Source organism: Thamnophis sirtalis, unplaced genomic scaffold (assembly GCF_051295495.1).
Source record: "Thamnophis sirtalis isolate CommonGarterSnake01/CBP01778 unplaced genomic scaffold, rThaSir2_p1.2 scaffold_5, whole genome shotgun sequence".
Classification (NCBI taxonomy): domain Eukaryota; kingdom Metazoa; phylum Chordata; class Lepidosauria; order Squamata; family Natricidae; genus Thamnophis; species Thamnophis sirtalis.
Genome location: NW_028261385.1, coordinates 56065998 through 56091628, shown reverse-complemented (window position 1 = coordinate 56091628; position 25631 = coordinate 56065998). Strand labels below are relative to the sequence as shown.

At 41.3% G+C, this 25631-nt stretch overlaps 1 protein-coding gene across 8 annotated transcripts in view; it reads right to left on the bottom strand.

Moving 5' to 3' along the window:
* Positions 1-25631, bottom strand: part of CSNK1G3 (casein kinase 1 gamma 3) — a 72226-nt gene that overhangs the window by 40692 nt on the left and 5903 nt on the right. For all 8 annotated transcript variants that reach the window (XM_087715853.1, XM_087715849.1, XM_087715855.1 and 5 more), the window contains 2 exons: positions 22204-22272; positions 17052-17472 (listed from right to left, as the gene is read on the bottom strand). In XM_087715853.1, coding sequence (XP_087571979.1) covers positions 17052-17226 — 175 coding nt within the window. In that variant the 5' untranslated portion in view covers positions 17227-17472; positions 22204-22272. The remainder of the gene's footprint in view (positions 1-17051; positions 17473-22203; positions 22273-25631) is intronic.

Sequence of the window (25631 nt, the reverse complement as noted above, 5' to 3'; positions counted from 1 at the left end):
CTCCTGAAACTCCTCTATTCCGAAGCATTTGGACGGTCCCTTTTTGGACCCAAGCTGTCCCGGAGAGACAGTGAAAGGTAGGCGATCCAGTGATCCCAGAGACGTTCGCAAAGTCTCTGGGGGATCTGGAAAAAACCTCCTTTGCCAGTGACTTCCGGATTAGCCATAAGGCTAACTGAAACTGCAGATAGCCCTAAAGAATGTCGAAAGTGTTTCCAGCTGGTAAGATGATTTTATTACTCAGAGATAAATAGTCCGCCTAAAAATTCAAGCTAATTTAAATTAAAGAACAGAAGAATCTAGCGGCGATTTTGATCTTTTTATTGGTTTTTGGACGGTGGTTATCCTACCTTTTAAATGTTTTAAATGTTATTCACATGGACAAAGGATAGATTACTCCAACACCTCCTCTGATCCTCTGCAAGCGGGCTGTAAACTAATTCACTATAATTTGGTTGTTTACAACTTGACACTTTTATTGCTTGGCTGTATTGGTCTAAGATCTGATAAGGTTGCACAGACTGCACAGCTCCCAGCTACGTTTATTTGCAACTCTTCTTCTCACATATTGCCAAAAATTTCAAATTTGGATTCATCACTCCATAATATTCTTTTCTACTGATCCTTAGTCCAGTTTTTGTGAGCGTTAGCATACCTTAGTCCAGCGATGGTGAACCTTTTTTGGCTCGCATGCCCTAAGTGGGGGGAGCAGAGGGGGGTCTTGCGCGGGCATGCCGCACCCATAATGCAATGTGCGACACCCCCCCAGCACGCATGTGCGCATGACAGACGCAATACCCCATTTTTTGCATGTTTTTTTCGCCCTCTCCAGGCTCCAGAGGCTTTATAGGAGCCTGGGGAGAGTGAAAACTGCCTCCCTCAGGAGCTTCCCTGAAGCCTCCGGAGGGGGAAAAAAATGACCCTGCCAACAAACTGGAAATCACTTCCGGATTTCTTCTAGGGCCGATTTTAGCCCTCTGGAGTGTTCAGGAGCCCTCAGGAGGCTTCCCTGAAGGCTCTGGAGGGCTTAAACCAGCCCCTACGAGCAGCGTTCCCTCTAAGGTGCGTGCGTGAGCGGCCGCGCAGGTAACAAAAAAACACCGCGCACAAGTTTCAAAGTGCAGCGCAGTGTTTTTAATGCCTTCAAATGTGACTGAAAATATTCCCCTTCCCTCCCTTCTGAACTCTGATTTCTGATTGGTGAAATCAAGAAAGACTCTGCCCGGAGATCGATGAGGCTGCAGAAGGGAGAATTTCGATTGGTCCTCTGGGGCTTCGTTCAGTTCCTGGGAAAACGGGATTTGCTGGTTGTAGCCTGCGTTTCTCTGCACATCCGGGGTTTCTCAGGCATTGCCTCGTCTGAAGTCCCGTTCTGGGCTCAGCATTTTTTCTGCGATCCCTTCGCTTTGGGGAGAGAGGGAAGCAGCGTGGAGTTGGACTGCCTGAGCCAAAGGGGTCCACAGGATCTTGAGACTTGATTTTTGAGCAGTACCAATCCTTTCCACTCTTTCCTTTTCCTTTCTGTCCTTCTTCTAACTTCTGTTCTTTTTCCTTTCCTTTCTCTTTTCCTTTCCTTCTTTTCTATTTCCTTTCTCCTTTCCTTTCCTTTCCTTTTTCCTTCTTTCCCATTTCCTTTCTTTTCCTTTCCTTTTCCATTTCTTTTCCTTTCCTTTCTCCTTTCCTTTCCTTTTTCCTTTCCTTCTTTTCCATTTCCTTTTCTTTTTCCTTTCCTTTCTCTTTTCCTTTCCTTTCTTCTTTCCCATTTCCTTTCCTTTTTCCTTTCCTTCTTTTCTATTTCCTTTCCTTTTCTTGTTTCCCATTTTCTTACCTTTCCCTCCCCCTCCCCTCCCTCCCTTCCTGGGAATCTGAGGGAGAGGGAGGGGCCCTTTTTCCTCCTTGCCCTCCTCCCAACATCTGCTCTGATGGCAATTATGGCTAAAAAAAATTCAGGTGTTCAGGCATGAAAATGTGCTGCTCGAACACTATACTTTTCCGCACACACTGAAAAAAAATTAGAGGGAACATTGCCTACGAGCAAACCTGAAGTCCGTTCCCAAACTTCTGGTTTGCCCATAGGAGCAGTTTTTTTGCACTCCGGAGCCTTCAGGGAAGCTCCTGAAGCCTCCGGGGTGGGAGGCTGTTTTCGCACTTCCCAGGCTCCTATAAAGCCTCTGGAGCCTGTGGGTGTGTGTGTGAAAAATGGCTTTTAAAAAGGCTGAACTCAGCTTGCCAGCGCATGCCATAAGGTTCGCCATCTCAGCCTTAGCCTTTTCACCTTGTTCCCCTTGTACAAAAGTGTTTTTTTTTGGTTGCTACACTTCCATTTCCCAATCAAAACCATTCCCAATCAAGCTTCTCATATTTTAGAGGGGCCAACTTGGCATCCTGATGAAGCTGCCAGATGCTGAGCCAGGTCCTTGCTAACTCTTCCAGTCTCTCAAAGAAAAAACTATGAGGAACTTCTCATAAGAATTCCAAAGTTTCCTTGGATTTCGAATCCTTTTTCTGTCTTTGACTTCTCTTGATCTCAAATTTCTTTATAACAGCTTGAATATAAAATCTAGAATATCAAGTTTGTTTTTGAGAGTGGCCTTGCAAAAAATATGGTTTCATTATCACATCCTGTGATCTTTGACATTTTGACTGGAATGATGTGATTGAAAATTGTCTTATTAGCAAGCTTCCAATGAATTACAGTCATACAACATATATTTGTAAAATGTAATTCGCAAGAATGTCTTGCACAAACCTGGTGTTAATAGACATTTTTGTACAGCAGTCATTTTGGCATCAAACGGTAGGACACCTATAAGTGTTAGCAATGACAGCATATAGCGTTGCATTCCACACACTATTGCATAAAAATTTCCTGTATTGTCTGGTTGTATTCTAATAAAGAGATTTGAGACATAATTTTATATGGTCATTAAACCATTGCTGTAACAACAGATCTAATGGTTGTGCAGACTTTTGCACAGTACTGTATATTTTGCTATTGTCCCATGATTCTTTACCTAAACAAAGAAATCAAGGTATTGATGGCAACTTATTCATCTGAATTTTCAACTCTGATTTTTTGTATCAATTAGAAACAGTTACCTCAATCTCATAGGTAAGAGGTTGTAATTACTGCATGGTACAATAACTGACCTCATAGTACTGTCTTTTAATCGTCCAAACTCTTCTCCCACTTAGCTTCACTAAATGATGATGGATTATAATTATGAACAGAAAAGAAGTGGGGGAACTGATCCCCAAAAGCCTTTATTCTTGCTGGTTTTAATTTTATACAATTCTATGTCAGCATTTAACTCTCTTGTTTCCTTAAGAAATAAAGCTAAGTTATAAAGTCCTGAGGAGGTATTGCAGCCCTCAGTATTTGAGATTATTCATAGATTCTTTAAATAATGTATAGTAGTACAAATTAGCTATCTATTTCCTTATTGGTGAACTGCACATGAATAAAAGCCTGAGGAAAACTCAGTAATGGCATCCCTGTCACCAGCCTGGCAAGACAATCTGGAGACATGAAGAGATTGAGCTAACTTCCTTCCTCCCTCCCTCCCATTTCAGTACTAAGAAAGCAGCACCCGTGCCTGGTCCATGTAAGGTGCATGGCAATAATCTGGTCCTTCAAGCTCCAAGATGTGCCAGTACTGCACTCAACAAAGGACCTAGGTTGTAGCTATTCTGAGTCATAATCCAAAACCACAAATGCTTGTCTTCTAGGAGGTGCCATCACCAAGGAACAAGTAGCTCCTTTGCAAGACTACATATGGCCACTGGAAGAAGACAGTGAGTCGTGTCTGGCCTGTAGAGCATCAGCAGGCAGATTGAGGTGCCTATGGGAATATTGGATAGATTGGACTGAAATGAGCCAGTGTGGGTCGGCAGGAATAGGCAGCCAAAAGGATATAGATTGGGATGAACAGACAAGCGGGGGCAGTTGAAGTGCACTCTGTGGTTGTAAAAGCCAGTAGGCCGCAAGTGCCCAAATTTTGATTGCATCATTGCAGGGCTACTGCGACGACTGTAACTTTGGGAATAGTTGTAACTATCATTTGTTTGATACTATCATAACTTGGAATGGTTGTTAAGCAAAAACTAACTGTATAAAACACATAACATCTCTACCAGGTCAAAGTAGGAAGTCTTACAAATCAGGTTCAGTGTAAGAATTCAGCTATCTACATTAATGGTCTTCTAGGTGAGGGGAAGAGATATAGAACACAGTAGAAACAAAAGAAAAGCAGACATTTGTAACACTTCAGATTGAAGATTGAAGGGAGAGGGAGAGCGAGAAGGGGACCCAGTGCGGTGTAATGAATAAAGTATTAGACAAGCAAAGGGAAGACCCTGGTTTAAATCTGTCTTTAGTCATGGAAGTTCACTGACTCACTTTGGGCCATTCACTTGCTCTCAGTTCAACCCATCTGACAAAGTTGTTATAAAAAAAAATAGGTCTCTGCTTTGCTTAGTTAAAAGTGAATACCAAATAAAAATACTAAACTCTACTAGCATATGATTTCTTAAAGCAGCTGCATGCACTTTTCCAGAGATCATGTAAACTACCTCTTGATACTGTAATACCAGGTACAGTAGCACATTTAGTTCAGGAAATTGTAGAAAAGTGCTACATTCAAGTCTGCTATACCTTTTATAGGATCTTTGTGCTTTCAAATCCAAAGTACCAGACCACTCTAAAAATTCTCCATAAAGTATAATGGAGTATAATAAATAATGGTTCCTCAGTTTTCCATGCAGACCAGCCTTCTGCAAAACATTGTGGGGCTTACAAACCTCTTTCATTAAATAGCAAAAAATAATATTTGCATTAAGATTCCAATATCCCAATTTTTATTCAACTGAGATGACATAAGGGCAATGATTATGGATATGGGAAACAATTAAACACAAGGATTGAAACAAATACCAAAGCTTATTTCCTGAACTCTGCTTCTAAAGCAAGTTTATGTAATTCATAGTGTCTGATGAAAGTGTTAGAAACAACTATATGGCAGTCCAACAAACTTGGCTGCTTGTCAACTAGAAAGAACACTGTCAAGAGTGGTTTGTCAAGTAGTATATGCAGTATGTATTGACTTTTGTGCCCTGTGAAGCTTTGTTTGTTGAATTATCATGGCAATAAAATCTTTCTACCAAGGATTCAAAAGAAACCAGACACATTAAAAATACACCAAGACCTTAAAGAAACCTCTTGCTTGTTCTGTGGCATACAGTGGGGCAAAAAAGTACTTAGTCAGCCACCAATTGTGCAAGTTCTCCCACTTAAAAAGATGAGAGGCCTGCAATTGACATCATAGGTAGACCTCAACTATGAGAGACAAACTGAGAAAAAAAAATCCAGACAATCACTTTGTCTGATTTGGAAAGATTTTTTTTTGCAAATTATGGTGGAAATTAAGTATTTGGTCAATATCAAAAGTTCATCTCAATACTTTGTTATATATCCTTTGTTGGCAATGACAGAGGTCAAATGTTATCTGTAAGTCTTCACAAGGTTGGCACACACTGTTGCTGGTATGTTGGCCCGTTCCTCCATGTAGATCTCCTCTAGAGCAGTGATGTTTTGGGGCTGTCACTGGGCAACACAGACTTTCAACTCCCTCCAAAGGTTTTCTATGGGTTGAGATCTGGAGACTGGCTAGGCCACTCCAGGACCTTGAAATGCTTCTTACGAAGCCACTCCTTCATTGCCTGGACGGTGTGTTTGGGATCATTGTCATGCTGAAAGACCCAGCCACGTTTCATCTTTAATGCCCTTGCTGATGGAAGTTTCCAAGTTTCCAAGTTTAATAGAATTTGTATGCCGCCCACTCCCATTGGGACTCTGGGCGGCTCACAACAAGGCAAAGAAACATTTAAAATTTTAAAAAATAGAAATAAAAAAATACAATATTAAAATTCACATCACCCATTCCATCTAAGCGGGGCTGGATATCAATCAACAGCCCTAGGCCTACCGGAACAGCCAGGTCTTGACGGCTTTACGGAAGGTCGGGAGAGTGGTAAGGGTCCGGATCTCTGCAGGTAGATCGTTCCACAGGGCTGGCGCAGCAACAGAGAAGGGCCTCCCCCAGGGAGCCGTCAGCTGGCATTGTCCGGTTGACGGCACCCGAAGGAGGCCCAACCTGTGCGATCTTGTTGGTCGTTGGGAGGTAAGTGGCAGGAGGCGGTCTCTCAGGTAGCCAGGTCCTAAACCATGTAGGGCTTTAAAAGTAACGACTAGCACCTTGAAGCGCGTCCGGAGACCAATAGGAAACCAGTGCAGCTCGTGGAGGATAGGTGTGACATGGGTGTATCTAGATACACCCCATATCGCTCACGCGGCTGCGTTCTGGACCAGCTGTACTCTTCGAACACTCTTCAGGAGCAGCCTCATGTAGAGCGTGTTACAATAATCCAGTCTTGAGGTGACGAGGGCATGAGTGACTATTTGAAGTGCCTCCCGGTCCAGGTAGGGCCGCAACTGGTGCACCAGGCGAACCTGGACAAAAGCCCCCCTGGTCACAGCCGACAGATGGTGCTCTAACGTCAGCTGTGGGTCCAGGAGGACACCCAAATTGTGGGCCCTCTCTGAAGGGTGTATAATTTCATCCCCCAGGCTAAGAGGTGGAATGCCTGGACTAATCTTGGGAGGCAGCATCAATAGCCACTCGGTCTTGTCTGGATTGAGTACCAGCTTGTTCGCTCCCATCCAGACCCTGACAGCCTCCAGGAACTGGCACATCACTTCCACTGCTTCGCTGAATTGGCAATGGGCGGACAGATACAATTGAGTATCGTCCGCATATTGATGATATTTGATCCCGTACTGCCGGATGATCTCACCAGCGGCTTCATGTAGATGTTAAATAGGAGGGGGGACAGGACCGAACCCTGCGGCACCCCATATTTGAGGGGCCTAGGGGTCGATCTCTGACCTCCAACCAACACCAACTGCGACCTGTCCAAGAGGTAGGAAGAGAACCACCTTAAAATGGTGCCTCCCACTCCCACCTCCTGTAACTGTCACAGAAGGATACCATGGTCGATGGTATCACAGGCCACTGAGAGGTCAAGGAGCACTAGGATAGAGGAATGTCTTCTATCCCTGGCCCGCCAGAGATCATCGATCAGCGCGACCAAAGCAGTTTCTGTGCCATAACCAGGCCTGAAACCCGACTGAAAGGGATCCAGATAATCTGCTTCATCCAAGGTCCGCCGGAGTTGAAAGGCCACCACCTTCTCAACAACCTTCCCTACGAACGGGAGGTTGGAGACTGGGCGATAGTTGTTTAAAATGGCTGGATCCAGGGATGGTTTCTTAAGGAGGGGTCTCACCACCACATCCTTTAGAGGATGTGGGAAGGATCCCTCCAGAAGAGAGGTGTTAACAATCCTCTGGAGCCAGCCACGTGTCACCTCCCTGCTGGTCGAGACCAGCCAGGAGGGACACGGGTCCAGTAAACAGGTGGAGGCATTCACCGCTCCCATGGCCTTGTCCACTTCCTCAGGAGCGACAAGTTGAAACTCGCTCCATAAAATCCAATCAGGACCTTCCCCTGAAGATAGATAGCAGAAGCAGCTTGTAAAAGTAGGCCAAGGTTTAAAGACTAGACACATAATGGTGAACCTATGGCACGCGTGCCACAAGTGGCACACCATGTCATTTGTTAGGACACGCGAGGTGTTGCCCTGTCAGCTCCAACGTGCATGCGCACACTGGCCAGCTGACTTTGGCTTTCATTTTCTGCCATTTTTTTCCATCCGGAGCCTTGAGGAGACTTCCCAGAAGCCTCCGGGGAGCAAATAACGGCCCTATGCTTTTTGCATGCAATGGGAAAAGGGTTAGTCGTCACTGGACTAGACTAATAGAGATCAGAAATAAAAGAAACAAACCAAAACAAAGACATATGTTGAAAATGGAAAACAAGTCAGGTCACAAAAGATTACATAAAACTGGAATTATAGAGAAAGTATTCAAAAAATTATAGAGAAGATATTCAAAAAAGTAAATGAAATCAGGGTGGAGAAACTGCAGTAATTACAAAAGATCAGTGCAGATTTGTGAAGAACTAATATTTTCAAACTATTTTTTGTGAATTAACTTCTAGTTCTGGGTATATTATAAAAAAGATACAGGGAAATTGTAATAGATTTAGAGAAGTGAAATCATGGAATTAGAAACCTTAAAACTGAGACTGAGGGAACTGGGTATGTTCCAACAGGAGAAAAGCTGATGATGAGAGAGACAGAGAGACAGAGAGACAGACAGACGGACAGACAGACAGACAAGCATTTTTCATCTACCTGAAGAGATCTTGCAGAAAAGATTAATTCCTCATGTCCTAGACTGCAGGACATATAAAATGATCTAATGATCTGTAAAGTTACAGGAAAGTTGATTTGACAGTGGAAACAATTATCAAGAAATGTGATGAGTTTTACTTCAATATGGATATATTCAAGCTTAGAAGATACCTTTATTAAGTAGGTCAATCTTACAGACATAAAGCTTTATACTTAGAGGGGAGAAAAAAACATTCTACTTCATTTTCACAAGAAATATTTGGAATTACTGTTTCTAAAAGGGGAGCTGCCATAATGTCAGCCTTACCAGATAAACCAATCAGGAAGCACAAGACAAACTAGTTCTATTTTAATATAAAGCTACATTATCATAGGCTTAAGATACAGAAAGATCTTGAAAAACTTGAACATTGGGCACTATCTAATAAAATGAAATTCAATGGTGAAAAGTGTAAGGTTCTACATTTAGGCAAGAAAAACAAAATGCACAGGTACAGTATAGGTGGTACCCTGCTCAATAGTAGTAACTGTGAGAGGGATCTTGGAGTCCTAGTGGACAACCATTTAAATATGAGCCAGCAGTATGCAGTGGCTGCCAAAAAAGCCAACACAGTTCTACGCTACATAAACAGAGGGATAGAATCAAGATCACATGAAGTGTTAATACCACTTTATAATGCCTTGGTAAGGCCACACTTGGAATACTGCATTCAGTTTTGGTTGTCACGATGTAGAAAAGATGTGGAGACTCTAGAAAGAGTGCAAAGAGCAACAAAGATGATTAGGGGACTGGAGACTAAAACATATGAAGAACAGTTGCAGAAACTGGGTATGTCTAGTTTAATGAAAAGAAGTACTAGGGGACACATGATAGCAGTGTTCCAATATCTCAGGGGTTACCACAAAGAAGAGGGAGTCAAACTATTCTCCAAGACACCTGAATGTAGAACAAGAAGCAATGGGTAGAAACTAATCAAGGAGAGAAGCAACTTAGAACTGAGCAGAAATTTCCTGATAGTTAGAACAATTAATCAGTGGAACAGCTTGTCTCCAGAAGTTGTGAATGCCCCAACACTGCAAGTCTTTAAGATGATGTCTGAAACGGTATATGGTTTCCTGCCTAGGCAGTGGGTTGAACTAGAAGACCTCCAAGGTCCCTTCCAACTCTGCTATTGTATTGTATTGTATCAGAATATTGTAAGCTTGAAAATATAATGCTTCTTTTACAGTGACCATTTGAAATTACAACAGCACTGAATGAAAAGACTTATGGCCTTTTCCCCAAGTTACATCCATTGCAATGACCCCTTAGTCATGTGAACAAAATTCAAGCTCTTAGTAATTCACCCATCCTTATGACCAACCCACAGGGATGCTGCAGCACCACCACCCTCCATTATCTTCCACCCTAGCTGGAGTACTTCAGAAGGTATTTGGAAGAGAGGAATGTCCAGGGAGATCCAGGGCAGACCATATGTAAGTTGGTGAAGTGCTGCTGTGCAAACCTGGGACTATGCCAGACCTCTCAGGGCCTCCTCTGAGGAACCTGTTAATGACACAACAGGGACAGCAGGAATTTCTGTCAGGCTCAAGGAACTAGAACAACCACCTAATCAGAGTTGGTTCTTTATTGTTGCATGCCTATTTGCAAGAATCTTGCCAGACTGACTCTTGGCAATAGCCAGATAAGGATTTTAGGGATTCCAGGGGAAGTCAGTTCTGTGTCACTTCCTGCTGTGCAAGGACACTAGCTAACCTCATCACACCTCCCTCTCCACCCCCACTCTAACTGGAGATTCCATCACAGTTTTAGAATTCAGCAATGTGATCACATTAACACTTCACTTAATGACTGTCACAACTTACAACTATAATAAATAGTGTCACAACTTGTAATAAACGGGCTTACTATGGCTGTAAATAGATGATTATAACAAAATCTCGTAGGACCCGAATTGATTACCATTAGGTTTCCAGGTGCAATTAAAAGTACTAATTTTTATTTATAAATAGTGTTCCTCTGCACAATGAGAGATATTCGCAGAAGAATATGCTGATATCCCATTTTTATGAGGTGAAGGAAGTCGAGACTAGAAAGTAGTTTTTCAACTAGGGCACTTATATTTTGGAACAGCCTCCTTGTATAAATTATACAACCCCCTCGGCACACACACTGATAAAGGCTTTCCAGAAGTTGAAAAAGTCTGATATTCCAGAAGGCTTTGGAAAAGTTATTGTTCATCATAATGGGAGGAGGGGTTGACATTTTATTGTTACTGTTGGTTCTGATTTTAAGGTTTTTGTGTTATTTGAGTAGCAGGTATTTATTTAACTATTTTAGAAGAGCCGAGGTGGCACAGTTGTTGGAGTGCAGTACTGCAGGCTACTTCAGCTGACTGCTAGTTTTTTTTATGATTTTTTTATGATTTTATTGAGATTTGTAGGCCGCCCTTTTCCCTGAGGGGACTCAGGGCGGCTCACATAAAATCGGGGAAGGGGAAATACAGACAATAACAAAGACACATATAATAAAAACAGTAACCAACATGCATTCATCATTCGGGGGGGGGCAACTATCTTCATCCCCAGGCCTGACGGGCTAGCCAGTTCTTCAAGGCTGTGCGGAAGGCCTGGACGGTGGTGAGGGTACGAATCTCCACGGGGAGTTCGTTCCAAAGGGTCGGGGCGACTACTGAGAAGGCCCTCCTCCTTGTAGTTGCCAGCCGACACTGGCTGGCCGATGGAATACGGAGGAGGCCCAATCTGTGTGATCTTATTGGTCGCAGGGAGGTAATTGGCAGAAGGCGGTCTCTCAAGTATCCAGATCCACTACCATGTAGGGCTTTATGGGTGATTAACAGCACCTTGAAGCGCATCCGGAAGTCGACAGGTAGCCAGCGCAGCTCGCGGAGGATAGGTGTAATGTGGGTGAACCGCGGTGCACCCACTATCGCTCGCGCGGCTGCGTTCTGCACTAGCTGAAGACGCCGGATGCTCTTCAAGGGCAGCCCCATGTAGAGCACATTGCAGTATTCCAGCCTAGAGGTCACGAGGGCCCGAGTGACTGTTGTGAGTGCCTCCCGATTCAGGTAGGGTCGCAACTGGCGCACCAGGCGTACCTGGGCGAATGCCCCCCTAGCCACAGCCGTCAAATGGTGGTCGAATGATAGCTGTGGATCTAGGAGGACTCCCAAGTTGCGGACCCTCTCTGAGGGGTATAGAGTTTGGCCCCCCAGCCTGAGAGATGGAGTATTGGTGGAATCCTTGGGAGGGAAACACAACAGCCACTCGGTCTTTTCTGGGTTGAGCACAAGCTTGTTAGCCCTCATCCAGTCCATAACCGCCTCCAGACCCCGGCTCATCACGTCTGCCGCTTCATTGAGTTGGCACGGGGCGGACAGATACAGTTGAGTATCGTCCGCATATTGATGGTATCTAATCCCGTGCCTGCGGATGATCTCTCCCAGCGGTTTCATGTAGATGTTGAATAGTAGGGGGGATAAGACCGAGCCCTGAGGCACCCCATATGTTAGGGGCCTAGGGGACGATCTCTGCCCCCCCACTAACACCGACTGCGACCTGTCCGAGAGGTAGGAAGAGAACCACCGCAACACGGTGCCTCCCACCCCCACCTCCCGCAGTCGTCGCAGAAGGATACCATGGTCGATGGTATCGAAAGCCGCTGAGAGGTCAAGGAGAACCAGGATGGAGGAATGTCCTCCATCTCTGGCTCTCCATAGATCATCAGTCAATGCGACCAAAGCGGTTTCAGTGCTGTAACCGGGTCTGAAGCCTGACTGGAAGGGGTCGAGATAGTTTGCTTCCTCCAAGGACCGCTGGAGCTGAAAGGCCACCACCTTCTCAACAACCTTCCCAAGAAAGGGAAGGTTGGAGACTGGACGATAGTTATTAAGGACAGCTGGATCCAAAGATGGCTTCTTTAGGATGGGTCTCACCACCGCCGCTTTCAGTGCGGCGGGGAAGTTCCCCTCCCGAAGAGAGGCGGTCACGACCGCCTGGATCCAGCCTCGTGTCACCTCACTGCTGCTGGTAACCAGCCATGAGGGACACGGGTCCAGTACGCAGGTGGAGGCACTCACAGCCCTCATGGCCTTGTCCACATCCCCGGGGGTAACATCCTGAAACTCAACCCAGAGGTGTTCCATCTGATCCTCTTGTGCCTCGGCTGGAACTGCAGGGGTGGAGTCCAAGTCCGACCGAAACCGAGCAATTTTGTCCGCTAAGAATTGGGCATAATCCTCAGCTCTGCCCTGCAAGGGTTCCCCCGCCTCCCTTTTATTTAATAGGGAGCGGGTTATCTTAAACAGGGCGGCTGGGCGGGACTCAGCGGACGCAACCAAGGTGGCTATATGGGATCTTTTCGCTGCCCTAAGCGCTCTGGTGTATTCCTTGGTGCAGGTGGTTACCATTGCTCGGTTCGATTCGGACTTATTGGACCTCCATCGGTGCTCTAGGCATCTCCTCCGGCGCTTCATCTCCCGGAGTTCCTCGGTGAACCAAGGAGGTCTCCGGGATCCGCCGCCTCGGAGGGGCCGTAGTGGCGCAATCCGGTCGAGGGCCTCTGATGCTGCAGAATGCCAGGCAGCAGCCAAAGTCTCTACCGGATTGTGGGCGAAAGAATCAGGAATGACCCCAAGTTCCGTCTGGAACCTTAATGGTTCCATGAGTCGCCTGGGGCGGAACCACCTGGTCGGTTCCTCCTCCCTACAGTGGGGGTTTGGCCTCCGGAAGTCGAGCCTCAGTAGGCAGTGGTCTGTCCACGACAGGGGTATGATGTCATTACCCCTCAGACCAAGATCACAAATCCACTGCTCCGAGAGGAATACGAGGTCGAGCGTGTGCCCCGCCGAATGGGTCGGGCCCCGAATTACTTGGGTCAAGCCCATGGCTGTCATGGAAGCCATGAACTCCTGCGCCCCGTCAGAGTTTTCACCGAGCGACGGCAGATTAAAGTCCCCCAGGACCATCAACCTAGGGAACTCAATTGCCAGCTCGGCTACCGACTCGAGGAGCGAGGGGAGGGCTGCTGCAACGCTGTTGGGAGGCAGGTACGTTAACAGCAGACCCACTTGACCCTTGAGGTCCAACTTTATCAGCAATTTGGCAGTTTAAATCTCACCAGCACAAGGTTGACTCAGTCTTCCATCCTTCCGAGGTGGGTAAAATGAGGACCCAGATTGTTGGGGCATTAGGATGTCTGGGTTAACCATTTAGAGAGGGATGTAAAAGCACTATGAAAACATATATAAGTCTAAGTGCTATTGATATTTTCTTACTGTGCATGCTACAGCACCATGACACACAAGAACCATATTTGCTGGCATGCCAGTGGTCAGCTCCGGCACGCATGCACACGCTGGCCAGCTGATTTTTGGCCTTTTGGAGGGATGGGGGAGGTTGTTTTCCCCCTCTCCAGGTTTCAGGAAAGCCTCTGGAGGCTGGGGAGAGTGAAAAGCGACCCCAACGAGCCAACTGGAAGTTTGGGAATGAACTTCCTGTTGGCCTGTTGCGCCTGTTTTATGTTCTCCCTAGCCTTTGGAGGCTTTCCTGAAACCTGGGGAGAGTGAAAATGGCTTCCCCTGCCCCCCTAAAGGGCCTCTGGAAGCTGGAAATGGATAGTTTCTGAACTTCCGGTTGGCCCACCATTTTTCACCCTCTCCAGCCTCCTGAGACTTTTCTGAAGCGATTTTTGCCCTCCCCGGGCTTTCGGAAAACCTCCAAAGCCTGGGGAGGGGTTGTGCACGAATGTGGGGGGGGGGTCGCACGGGCATGCCCAAATGAGCAAGGAGGATTGAATTGGTGTGGGCACATGTGCATGCAATTTTGGCACACCGTAAGAAAAAGATTGACCATCACTGATATAGCACATTTGGAAGCCATATCAAAAGTTCTTGGATGACACTTAGAAAACCTGTGCATTGACAAAATTTACAGTTGTCAATTACAAAAGGCTACACTACTTGGATCTGCACATCCTAGATTTTGAGAAGAATATGATATGAATGTGAGCCAATACCAACTAAAGAAATGATAGCTGTGATTTCATACTGTTGTGCAGTATATATAACAACAACAAGATACAGCTATAATGTACATCACAGGGAAGAAATCTTTTCTGAAGCATAACTTATTACATCCCTTATTTTCCATACTGGTTAGGTTAATATTAGGAGCACCTGAGTCTCTTTTGGAGTCTCTGCTAGGATGCTCATTTATGAAAGAAATATAAGAACATTCTCCAGAAGATTTCTGTAAGCAATTCTAACAGACCTCTATCTAATCTGCACCCACTAAAATTATCCCTTCCTTTTAATCCTATAACAACCTTGTAAGGTAGGTTGGACCAGAGACTAAAGTTTACTTGAATTCAATCAGTGATCTCCAAGTTTAGTTACAGGACTTTGAATCAAATCAAAGTCCAATAAATTATTACACTAAAATGACACTCTGCTTAGTGCAGATTTGCTTTTTCACTAAAGAGGCAAGAAAACAAAGAGAGCAATAAGACGAAAGTTAAAAAAAGAAATGGGAATGAGAGGTCAAAAATGAATAGGAAGATAAATTTGCTAAACAAATGGTAAATAAATAAGTAAATGAATTGCTAAATCAAGAGTTTGATGTGTAAGTAAAGCTCTCTTGGAAAAAGACTTAAATACAGGAAAAAAACTGTGTATCTTTAGGGCCCTTGTCCAACTAGCTGTTTTCTACTAAATAAATAGTAGTAAACCTAATTTAATCTAAATTTAATATTATATAATCTACTAGTACATCTAGGTTCTGAATGTATTTCATTACATAAACATACACACATACACACATACACACATATATAAGCATTTATGTTTACAATTTTCCATTGCCTATCACTATTGAGCTGGAACAAATTACTATTACAGAAATATTGCTTTGAATAGCGTAAATTTGAATAATGCAATAATTTGATGGGTTTAGCTTTACTAATCAAAACTTACCTGTCTTCATATCAATATGCTTGACAACTAATAATGAGATCCAGCAACATCCCTTTTCCCAGCAACCCCTTTTACTATCATGTACCTTGCACACAGATTAAACACATCATTGGAATCCAAGTCATGGTACCAACTTCATCTTTCCTATGTATGCGTTAGGTAAGTAACTGATTTGCAGTTGTTTTCATCATCAACTTTAAACCACCATTCCAGTATTCAAATTCAAAATTTTCATAACATTTTAAATCCAAGCAGTAAAGTAAAAAGACAATTCCAGAGAAAAACTAGCAAACAAAAAAATCTGAGAAAAATACATGAACAACACTATGAAGAGCTGCCAACTTGTTTCCTGCTATTCCTCAGCTTTCTTTTAGAGATTGGCTTTACCCACTCTGTCTCAGGGTCTAGGTCTAGTGGCATATGCATTTCCTTTAATGTTCATTTTGCTGTCAGTTTCTGCTATCTGATTTAATTATCTTAGATCTGCCCAGTACATCTTGTCTTTTCTGTCTTCTTTCTATCTTCTGCCTGAGCTCCTCACTAAGCTTTGGCCAATTTGTTCAAAACATTTTTAACAAAGGCCATTTTTGTGTCCAACTAACCGTATTTATTTTTTACATGGCAGCTTTTTTTGATCTCACTCTCTCAATTACATCTCTATAAAGTTCAATTTTTTCTAAATTGCTTTTCATCTATCCAAAATAGTACTTTCGACTATTGTTTTTTTTCATGCTACAATTTTTCTTTTTTTGAGTGAGTGGGTAAGATTATAAATCAATTCACTATGTTTTGTAAACAGGGTTTATTAAATTATCTTTAGTTAAACCAATGACTTAGAGCAATGTACGAAATCATATAAAACATTCTGAAACTGCTCTCTCAGAAGTTTCTATCTTGGGCTCAATCATGGATCCAAATGTACATTTATTTGCAGAAGTATTTTTCTAAAAACTAGAATTCAAATTAAATTACTATCAGATTATAAATTCATATCAAATCCAACTGAATTAATAATTTCTTAATACATTACAAGGTTAACTTGAACTCTAGCTTGAATCATCTAGTATATATTTTTTTCAAACAGGCCAGTTAAATATCACTTTTAGTGGAAATTGTTTGGGAAGTATAGTTTAAGATTAAACAAGCAGTATTCTAACATAGGTTGCCTGATCATTTATGTCTTCCAGTGGGAACAGCTAAAATTATTCTATTATCTTTTTAACATTATACCCAATATGTATTATTATGAAGTGTGGCCCAACGGACTATAATGATTCAACAGACTATAGTTTAAAATCCCAAGTGAGTCTTACATGTGAATAACTCCAAAGATCTAACCTGGTGTTATATTATATACCTTGTTTCCCAGAGAATAAGACCTCACCGAATAATAAGCCCAATCGGGCTTTTGAGCGCATGCACTGAAATAAACCCTGTCCTGAAAATAAGCTCTTTCCGAAAATATTACAACACAGCAGCAGCCAGGAGGTGACCATGCTCACCTTCAAAATAATAAGCCCTCCCCAAAAATAAGACCAAGTGCTTATTTCGGGGGAGTCAAAAGAAAATAAGACCCTGTCTTATTTTCGGGGAAACACGGTATTACTTCCTGTTTAAACATATTGGTAGAACTGTTACAAATATAAGTGGATATGATTTTAAATGTCCTAGTGAATGAAATTATTCTTTAGACACACACTCTCTTTAGATGTCTTTACTGGACTGTTTAAATAAAGAAAGGCTTACCTAATCGTAGCTCCCCAAAATTGCCACAACCAATTTTCTTTCCAACTCTGAAGTTAGGTCCAACCATTAACACACCAGAATTTGATGAGCTGCTACCTCGTGGATTGTGACTTGAGCGTGCACTAGGCCTTGCCATTCTATCATCCAGTTTGTCTTTGTCTTTTTTTTTATCCATATCAAGTTTATGGTACTCCACTTTGAATGTCTTCCCCCAATCAAGGCAAACCAAGTCAAATGGGGTAAAGTAGAAATGAAAACATCCTTAGTTAAGTGCTCCACTTAGTTACTTTGAGTTATGAAGCTGCTGCAGGCAGTCACTCTTTGCGTATTCATCCCATTCGCAAAGTGTTTTTCACTGGTAGCTATTACAGCAAAATCTCAGTAGATCTTCTATCAGCACCATTTACTGTTTAAAGTGCTTCTGTAACAAAAATAATAATTAATTAAAGAATTGTGTTGCATATAGCAGAAAATTTAAATTTCTTAAAATAAACATTTAATAAAAGCTACACATGCTCTTATAATACCTGCAATGAAAAAAGCAATAAAGATACCACAAATAATTATTCAGAATAATTCATACCAAACTGTAATTAAGTTGCAGAAACCCACGAATACAAATCAAAACAACTATACTATAATATATGCTCAATCCTAAACTTAATTTCAGTCTCTGTTGCTATTTTTAAATGAACCCCATCAGTCCTTAACCAAATATTCCCCTCAATTTTACTCATGTATTCTTTTTACTGAAATGTTATGTGAATGTGCTATACAATAAATAACCCCACCCCACCCCAATCAAATCCACTCCCGACTTGATCCCTTAAAATTCCAAATCTCAATTAAAGAACTACTTGCTCTGGAAATCCCCGCTTGCCTATCCACTCTCCCCATCCTTGCCTTTTGGGCTGCCCATCTAGTCAATACTGCCATCTGCCCTTGTCATCTAGCCCTACAATCACCACCAATGCATTTTTTACAACCCATTTTACCCCTTTGTCTTCATTTTCTTTTAGAACAGATCTTTGGGCATTTCCATTAACAACAAGTAGTCTTCAGGTTACAACCACTCATTAAGAGGCCATTCAGTTATGATGTTACTGAGCGAGGGGGACTTGTGATCCTGACATTTGAAATTTGGCCATCACAGCTCATGCTTGCGATTTGGGTGCTTGGCAACTAGTTCTCACTTACAACAACTGCAAGACCCACAGTCGAATCATTACCATGTGCAACCTTCTCTGCCTACCAGCTTCCCACAAAGTCAATGGGCAAGTTAGTAGGAGATTGCAAGTTGCCCCGTCTTTGTCAAGCCAAGCGCTGGGGCAATCAGGAGATTCAGGCAGTTTATATGAGTATAAAGATTTTTTTAAATGTTTATTTTTATTTCAGTTTTTCCTTTACATGTCTCTATTACATATTTAACAGATCTATGGCATTATTCATACAACTAGAATCAATATTCAATACATTATATACATTCTATTTCCAAACATGCTAAGCCTATGTACGTTTCCATTTCTTATTTCTATTGTCTATCCATTCATACAATTTCTCCTATACTGCATAGTATTCCGAATTATCCTTTCCCTTAAGCATGTCCATTTCTGCACAATCAAATATTTTTTGGATTACCAATCCCTCTGGCGGCATATTCTTCCAATATTGCACAAAAGCAATCCTTGCCACCGTTATTATGTGTAACATCAAGTACTTTAACTTTCTGTTATATTTAGCATTAATTATACCCAGGAGAATTAGTCTAAAGATTTATTGCAAGATTAATGTCTCTACACGAATCTGGCCGACTAGTAGTCAAGGGAAATCAGCAGGAAATAAGAAAGGCATTGAATGAAGGTGGGCTGGACTTAAGATTTCTTGCAGGCATCTTGACATATGATAGGTTGACCCCTCCCTGGGGTTCACCCTAGTCATCTCCTACAGGCTCTTTTTTACCCACCTGCACTCCATAATGCCTACCCACCCATGCTCTGTAGCACTCGGATATCTGTACTCTGTAGCACCCACCCACAGTACCCACTTGTAACTCTCACCTGCCAGCCTACTTGCCTGGAACTCCTGCCTCTTCCCCCATCACAATCACATGAGGTCCTTGTTTAACACTCTGCATGATCCTGGGGTTATGACAGCAATCTGGACTGTCATCATTAAACAATGCAATCATGTGATATATCATGCTTTAGAACTCCAACAATTAGCGACAGTAATTCGGTTCCAATTTCTGTCATAGCCTGAGGACTACCTGTATCTGTTACAAACTCCCAACTCCCATTAGAGCTAAACTCATAGACTAAATAACTAAGCAGCACAATTGGATGACAGGCCTATCAATATCAGAAACAATGAGTCATCAAAAATATAAGTGCAGGTCAAAGTATTTCAGCAACGGAAAAGGGAACTTCAGGAATCAAAAATGCTAACAAATCTGGCTTGGCAATTTATTAATTAATACTCCTGCTGTTGTTGATTAGTTAAAAATCTATTTCCTAAAGGTGTTCACTTTAATTTCTTTCCTGAACTCCCTACAATTACACTTATTACACAGGTCTGCAACAAAAAAAAATTTCGAGAGCTGTTTTGATTATTCCACGTAATCTTTATGTTTTTTGGTGCGCTGAATCCAAAAATGACCTCCATTTTGTCATAGGACATCACGTTTCCTGACAATTTAGGTAACTATGTTAAATAAGGCAATACCTCAAAATAAATGGAAACAGACTTATAAAATTAAAGTTTTATTACAATATTTTCATGAAAATCCTTTTTTGAACTGAAATGAGCTCACCTACACATACTAAACTCGATTCTTCTTCCTTGTGAGGCTCCTCTTGGTGCATTTACGCTTGTGAGTAGCATCTGGAATGTCTCTCTGAAGCATCCAAAACAGTAGTCTGCCATCATTGTAATGCTCCATTTTCCCTGGTATCTCCTTTCCATCTCTTTAATGTCTTGGTGGAATCGTTCACCTTGTTCCTCACTCACAGCTCCCAAATTTTCAGGAAAGTAGTCAAAGTGGGACTGGAGGAAATGCACTTTCAAACTCATCAGGCAACCTAAAGCTTGACATGCTTTCAGCATTCTTCCGACAATCTTTTTGTAGTGAGGATCTTTGTTATTGCCTAAAAATTTCTGTACGACTTCTTTAAATGCAACCCACCATTCTTTTTGAGAATCCGTCATGGTATTGACAAACTCTTGATCAACTATAAGCCTTCTAATGTCTGGTCCGATGAACACACCTTTCTTCAATTTTGCCTCCGACAGGCATGGAAACTTGGTGACCAAGTATTTGAAGCATTCTCCATCTCTTGAAAGTGATTTTATGAATTGCTTCATCAATCCCAATTTTATGTGGAGAGGTGATAGAAGAGCTTTATGGGAAGGTATTAAAGTTTCTCGGAGGAGAAAACCAACTGTTAGCACCCTCGGCTGCCAACTCTTCTTGGTCCAGTGATTTTAGCGGTCTCGACTGTCCCATAGATACAGAAAACAAGGGTATTTGGTATACCCGGCTTGTTGCCCGAGCAGTATGCACCAGACCTTCAAGTCCCCACACACTTGCCAACCATGGTCTTCACATTTAAGTTTACGAAGAACCAATTCCAAATTCTCGTAGGTTTCCTTCAAGTATATGGAATGACCTACAGGTATGGAAGCGTAAAAACCGTTATGAAGTAAAACTGCTTTGAGACTTCTTTTTGAAGAGTCTATAAAAAGATGCCATTGCTCTGAATCACATTGGATTTTAAATTGACCCATCAGATCTTCGACATCGATGCAATAAACCAACTTGTCTTCCTGGGCGAAGTAAGGAATGAACTCCTTTTCACGATGTCTGAACCATGAAGATGACACTCCTGGCAACAATAAATTCCTGCTTTTCAGCCTTGAACCAAGTAACTCAGCGGCATCTTTGGGAAGATTCAAGTCTTTTACCAAATCATTCATCTCCTCCTGAGAAAACAATTTTGGTCTTGTATCATCTTCAAAGTCAGAACTTGATTCATCATCTGGTTCAGGTATGACTTCACCTTATTCGGAACTAGGTATCTCTTTCAAGGTAGCAGGGGGCTTGGGTACTGGTATATCTGTGCCATGGGGGATGGGACAAATTGCTGAGTGAAGATTGGGGTAAGAAATGGAATGCTTCCATTTGGAATTAAACCCTTTCACATTGCATGAACAAAAGTAACAGTCATCACTATGGTTCTTTTGCTCTCGCTATACCATAGGAATCCCATAATGGAAAGATTTTTTCTTACCCTTGATCCAGTTTCAGAGGTCCTCAACACACCGTTTGCACACTTTATGAGGCGCCCAAACTTGATCTTGATATCCAATTTTTAGTCCAAAGTATGCAAAGTTTACTTTCTTCACAAAGTCTGTAGTATTCTGCTATTGCTTCAACACTGTATATTCACCACATATGAAACAGAAACTGTCTGGCGAATTAATACACTTTCGCGGAGCCCTAGCATAACGGTTGAAGAATGACAAGCTAACATGAATTGCGATGAAAAAGTATGAACAGCCTTGAACCAAGAACCTGATGGCGATTCATGCACAAGTGTGGCATGAAGGAGAGAGCAGCTCTGTGTCTGTACACGAGACGTCACAGTGTTGGCCACGCCCCCTGAACTGACTGGAGATGATGCTATCTGCCCTGTGTCTCCCTCCCACTGGATTCTTCAGGAAAGATTAACCCCTTCTACAATTAGAAGCACAAATTTAAAACTTGCTTAGCTTATGTATATATTGCTGATCATCATATTTACAGTGCTACATTTTTTTTACATAATTCGGACAAACCCTTTAAGGTTTTTTGGGCATTTTATATCTTAAATTCACTTATGTGAATTAATTAATAGTAATTTGGACTTTAAATTTGGTTAAAAACTCATAATATAAAAAAATACCAAAATTTTTTAAAAATTGATAAATTTGAAGACAATTTTCCATCTTGTAGCAAATCATGACATCTAGGAGTTTTTTCAATATTTTATTTGTTTTCAGCACACCAAAATACATGGAAATTAGATGAAAATAATCAAACAGCTTTTTAGTCGCAGACCTGTGATCTGTCATTTGTAAATAAAATAAAATAAAATAATTTATAAATCACACTCACCCAAGAAAATGTTCCACCTTTTTCATATTTTCTCATCACAAACTATACAGTTTTATTTGTGCATGGCATCTGAAAATAAAAATTCACTTAATATTATCAATGAACATAATTCAGTATTTTACTACACAAAATACTGTAATATATACTTCTTGGTGCAATTAATATTTTACAATTTACCCTATCAAATATATGTGTATGCATGTAGGCTAATGGTGAAAGCTATACCAGCAATGTATTTTGACTGAAAATATTATTGTGAACATACTTGAGATTTTTTGACCTTTATGGATTTCAACTCCTGTATTACTCCACAATAATACATATAAACCATCCTGGTCACCTTTCTTATCACTAAAACCTGGCATTCATACCAGAGGACTGATAGGTAGCGAAAGTGATAGAAGTTCAAAAAGCAATAAATGGGATGGATAGCCAGGAAACTACACATCAGTTAGCTTAATAACATTTGAACACTCTTAAAAGAGAGCTATCATCAAGTCACATATCTGCCTGATAAAGAATCAGTATAATTCTTGTAAAGACAAGATCTATACCTTTTTAGGCTTTCAGCGTTCACTAGAATTGGGTGATCCAGCATATTTCATTCTTTCAAAAGGAACATGACTTAAAACTTATCAATTCAAGTGGCTTTCTTATATATTGAACACAGGAATCACCTTCATAGAAAAACAGGATTTGGGGAAGACAGGGTAGTTTAAAATGTGTTCTATTTTTTTCCTGGTAATCTAAGTTTTAAAAGTACCATCTCGAGACATACATTATGAACTGCTGTCTCAACTTGGTCTATACCCTACAGAAGTTCCAGATGGTATCTTTGGAATACAGACAAAACAGATATGTAGGAACACCAGCAATGGAATGGAGCATATAGGATATGGCAGACTGAGGTGCTCTAATTGTTTTGCTTGCTTTATGCAGTCTCCAAGAACAAAATATTGACAGTTTCAAAATTCCACCAACAAGCAGCTTTGCAGAGTTTTTTGTACAAGTAGTCCTTTCCTGCTGCTTCCCACTTAACAACCTGAATGTCTTGGGGCTATGACAGCAACCATAATTGCCATTATTAGTGTTACTAAGTGATACAGTCACATCACACATTATCACTGCATCATTTAGTAACAGCAATTTTGGTCCCAATTTTCATTGGAGCCTGAGGACTATCTGTATTTTTTATATAATTAACAATATTATTTTTCTTGGTTTGTTGTGCTGTGTTTCCCAGAAAATAAGACAGGGTCTTGTTTTCTTTTGATCCCTAAAATAAGCACTTGGCCTTATTTTTGGGGAGGTCTTACTATTATTGAAGTGCAAGAGATGGCAAGTGTGGTCACCTCATGGCTGCTGCTGTGTTACTATATTTTCAGGGAGGGCTTATTTTAGCGCATGCACTCAAAAGCCTGATTGGATTTATTATCCAGGGAGGTCTTATTTTGTGGAAACAAGGTATAATAAAAGTGAATACAAATAATTATTATTTAGCATAAATAATTCTGCTACAAATTGCATAGATATTTCATGCAACTAATGTTTTAAAAATACTATTATAATTCAATTTTACCGAGGTGGCGCAGTGGTTAAATGCAGCACTGCAGGCTACTTCAGCTGACTGCAGTTCAGCTGTTCAAATCTCACTGGCTCAGGGTTGACTCAGCCTTCCATCCTTCCGAGGTGGGTAAAATGAGGACCTGGATTGTTGTTGGGGGCAATATGCTGACTCTGTTAACTGCTTAGAGAGGGCTGAAAGCCCTATGAAGCGGTATATAAGTCTAACTGCTATTGCTAACTGCTATTTGTGGTGACCTTGGCCTACTTACAATAAAATCTGAATTCACTTGATGAGTTGTGACACAATAGTTTTGAGCAAAAACAAAAAATTACAATAATAAAAAGTGTTTGTTCAAAAACAGATTTATACCAAGAACTATATTGGGACTAGTGCCTTTTAATATAAATGAAGTGTGGGTAAGAATAGGTTGTTGCAAATTACATTGTTTACAGTGGTGAATCAAAAATAACTACAAAGAACTCAAACAGCTCTTTCAGATCATAATAGGCAACTAGAGGGCAAACACAAAAAGCCATAATATCACATATACTGAGGAAGTCCAAAGATGAAATGCCTAGTGCTATTTTACATTGTATATAATTTTTGGAACCTAAAATCAGGAATATATTTTCTCCTTTTGTGCAACTGGATAGAGATTTGAGATTCTACGTAAGTCACATGTATACTATCAAATGACTACAATTGGAGGTGCCATTCACTTATAGTTAATATAATATGTGGCAACCAGTAATGGAATATCCATTTCACAGGAAACAAATAAACAGAAATATACTCATTCGTCAAATTAATCACCATACCGAACACTTCTCAATATTTTCTATAACCCTTCATTGTTTGGGAGTATAGAGTGGGGAGAGGGACCTTTGTGAAGCTTTGATCTTATGGCCTGTGGGGCTTTCTCTAGTTTAGGATGAACGAATTATATTCAATACAATTATACAAAGCCTAAAGACCTTCAACATTTTTTCAGCTGGAGGTGGGGTAGAATATTAAATCTGACTGTTTAAACTTTGTCAGTGCTGTCTTTGTTACATTAGTTACTATGCTTTCAAATGTTCATTCTAACAATCTGAACATTCTAAAATTATGTGTAACATTTACAGTACAATCTTATGCTTGTTTGCTCAAGAGTTAACGCCAAAGTTATGGCTATAAGTGGATAGGATCGCATATTTTAAATTACGTACATCATAAAACCATGATTTAAAACCCTCTTATAATCCAAAGAATACACTAGTAAAAGAAATAAAAATGTCACAGGAGTAAGATTTTTCAAAATATGCTGGGTTTGAGACAAAAACATCCAAGTTCAAAAACCTTTTGAAAATCTTCTAGGATACAACTATGTATTTTACCCTTAAAATGTTATGCTAATAAGATGAATAAAATAATAAAATGGATTGCATTAGTGTGTTCTAAATATAGAACAAATCCAATTTTCTAGTTTTAAATATCCTATTAAATATTTCCAAACAAGGCAAATCCACACTATATTATAAAGCAAGTTCAACTCAAAATGTTATTCTTTCATTAATTAGACAGTGGTGCTTATAAGTTTATTAAGTTTATGAAAAAGTTCTATTTTAGTCTTATTGAACCAACAGGATTTGGAGAACAAGGCATGGGATATGTGTGATCACAGTGAGGCCAGGAAAAGAAGATACAAGCTGCGTATGTGATGGAATGTTTGGATTATTTGGGCCAGGGGTATCAAACTGCTTGCATCACGGGCCATATTGTGCCATGTCCTAATGTTTTTTGCCTTTGCAGAGATGAGGTAGGGTGGCCTGCGCGGGCCATATCTGGTCCGCAGGCCATCAGTTTGACAGGACTGATTTGG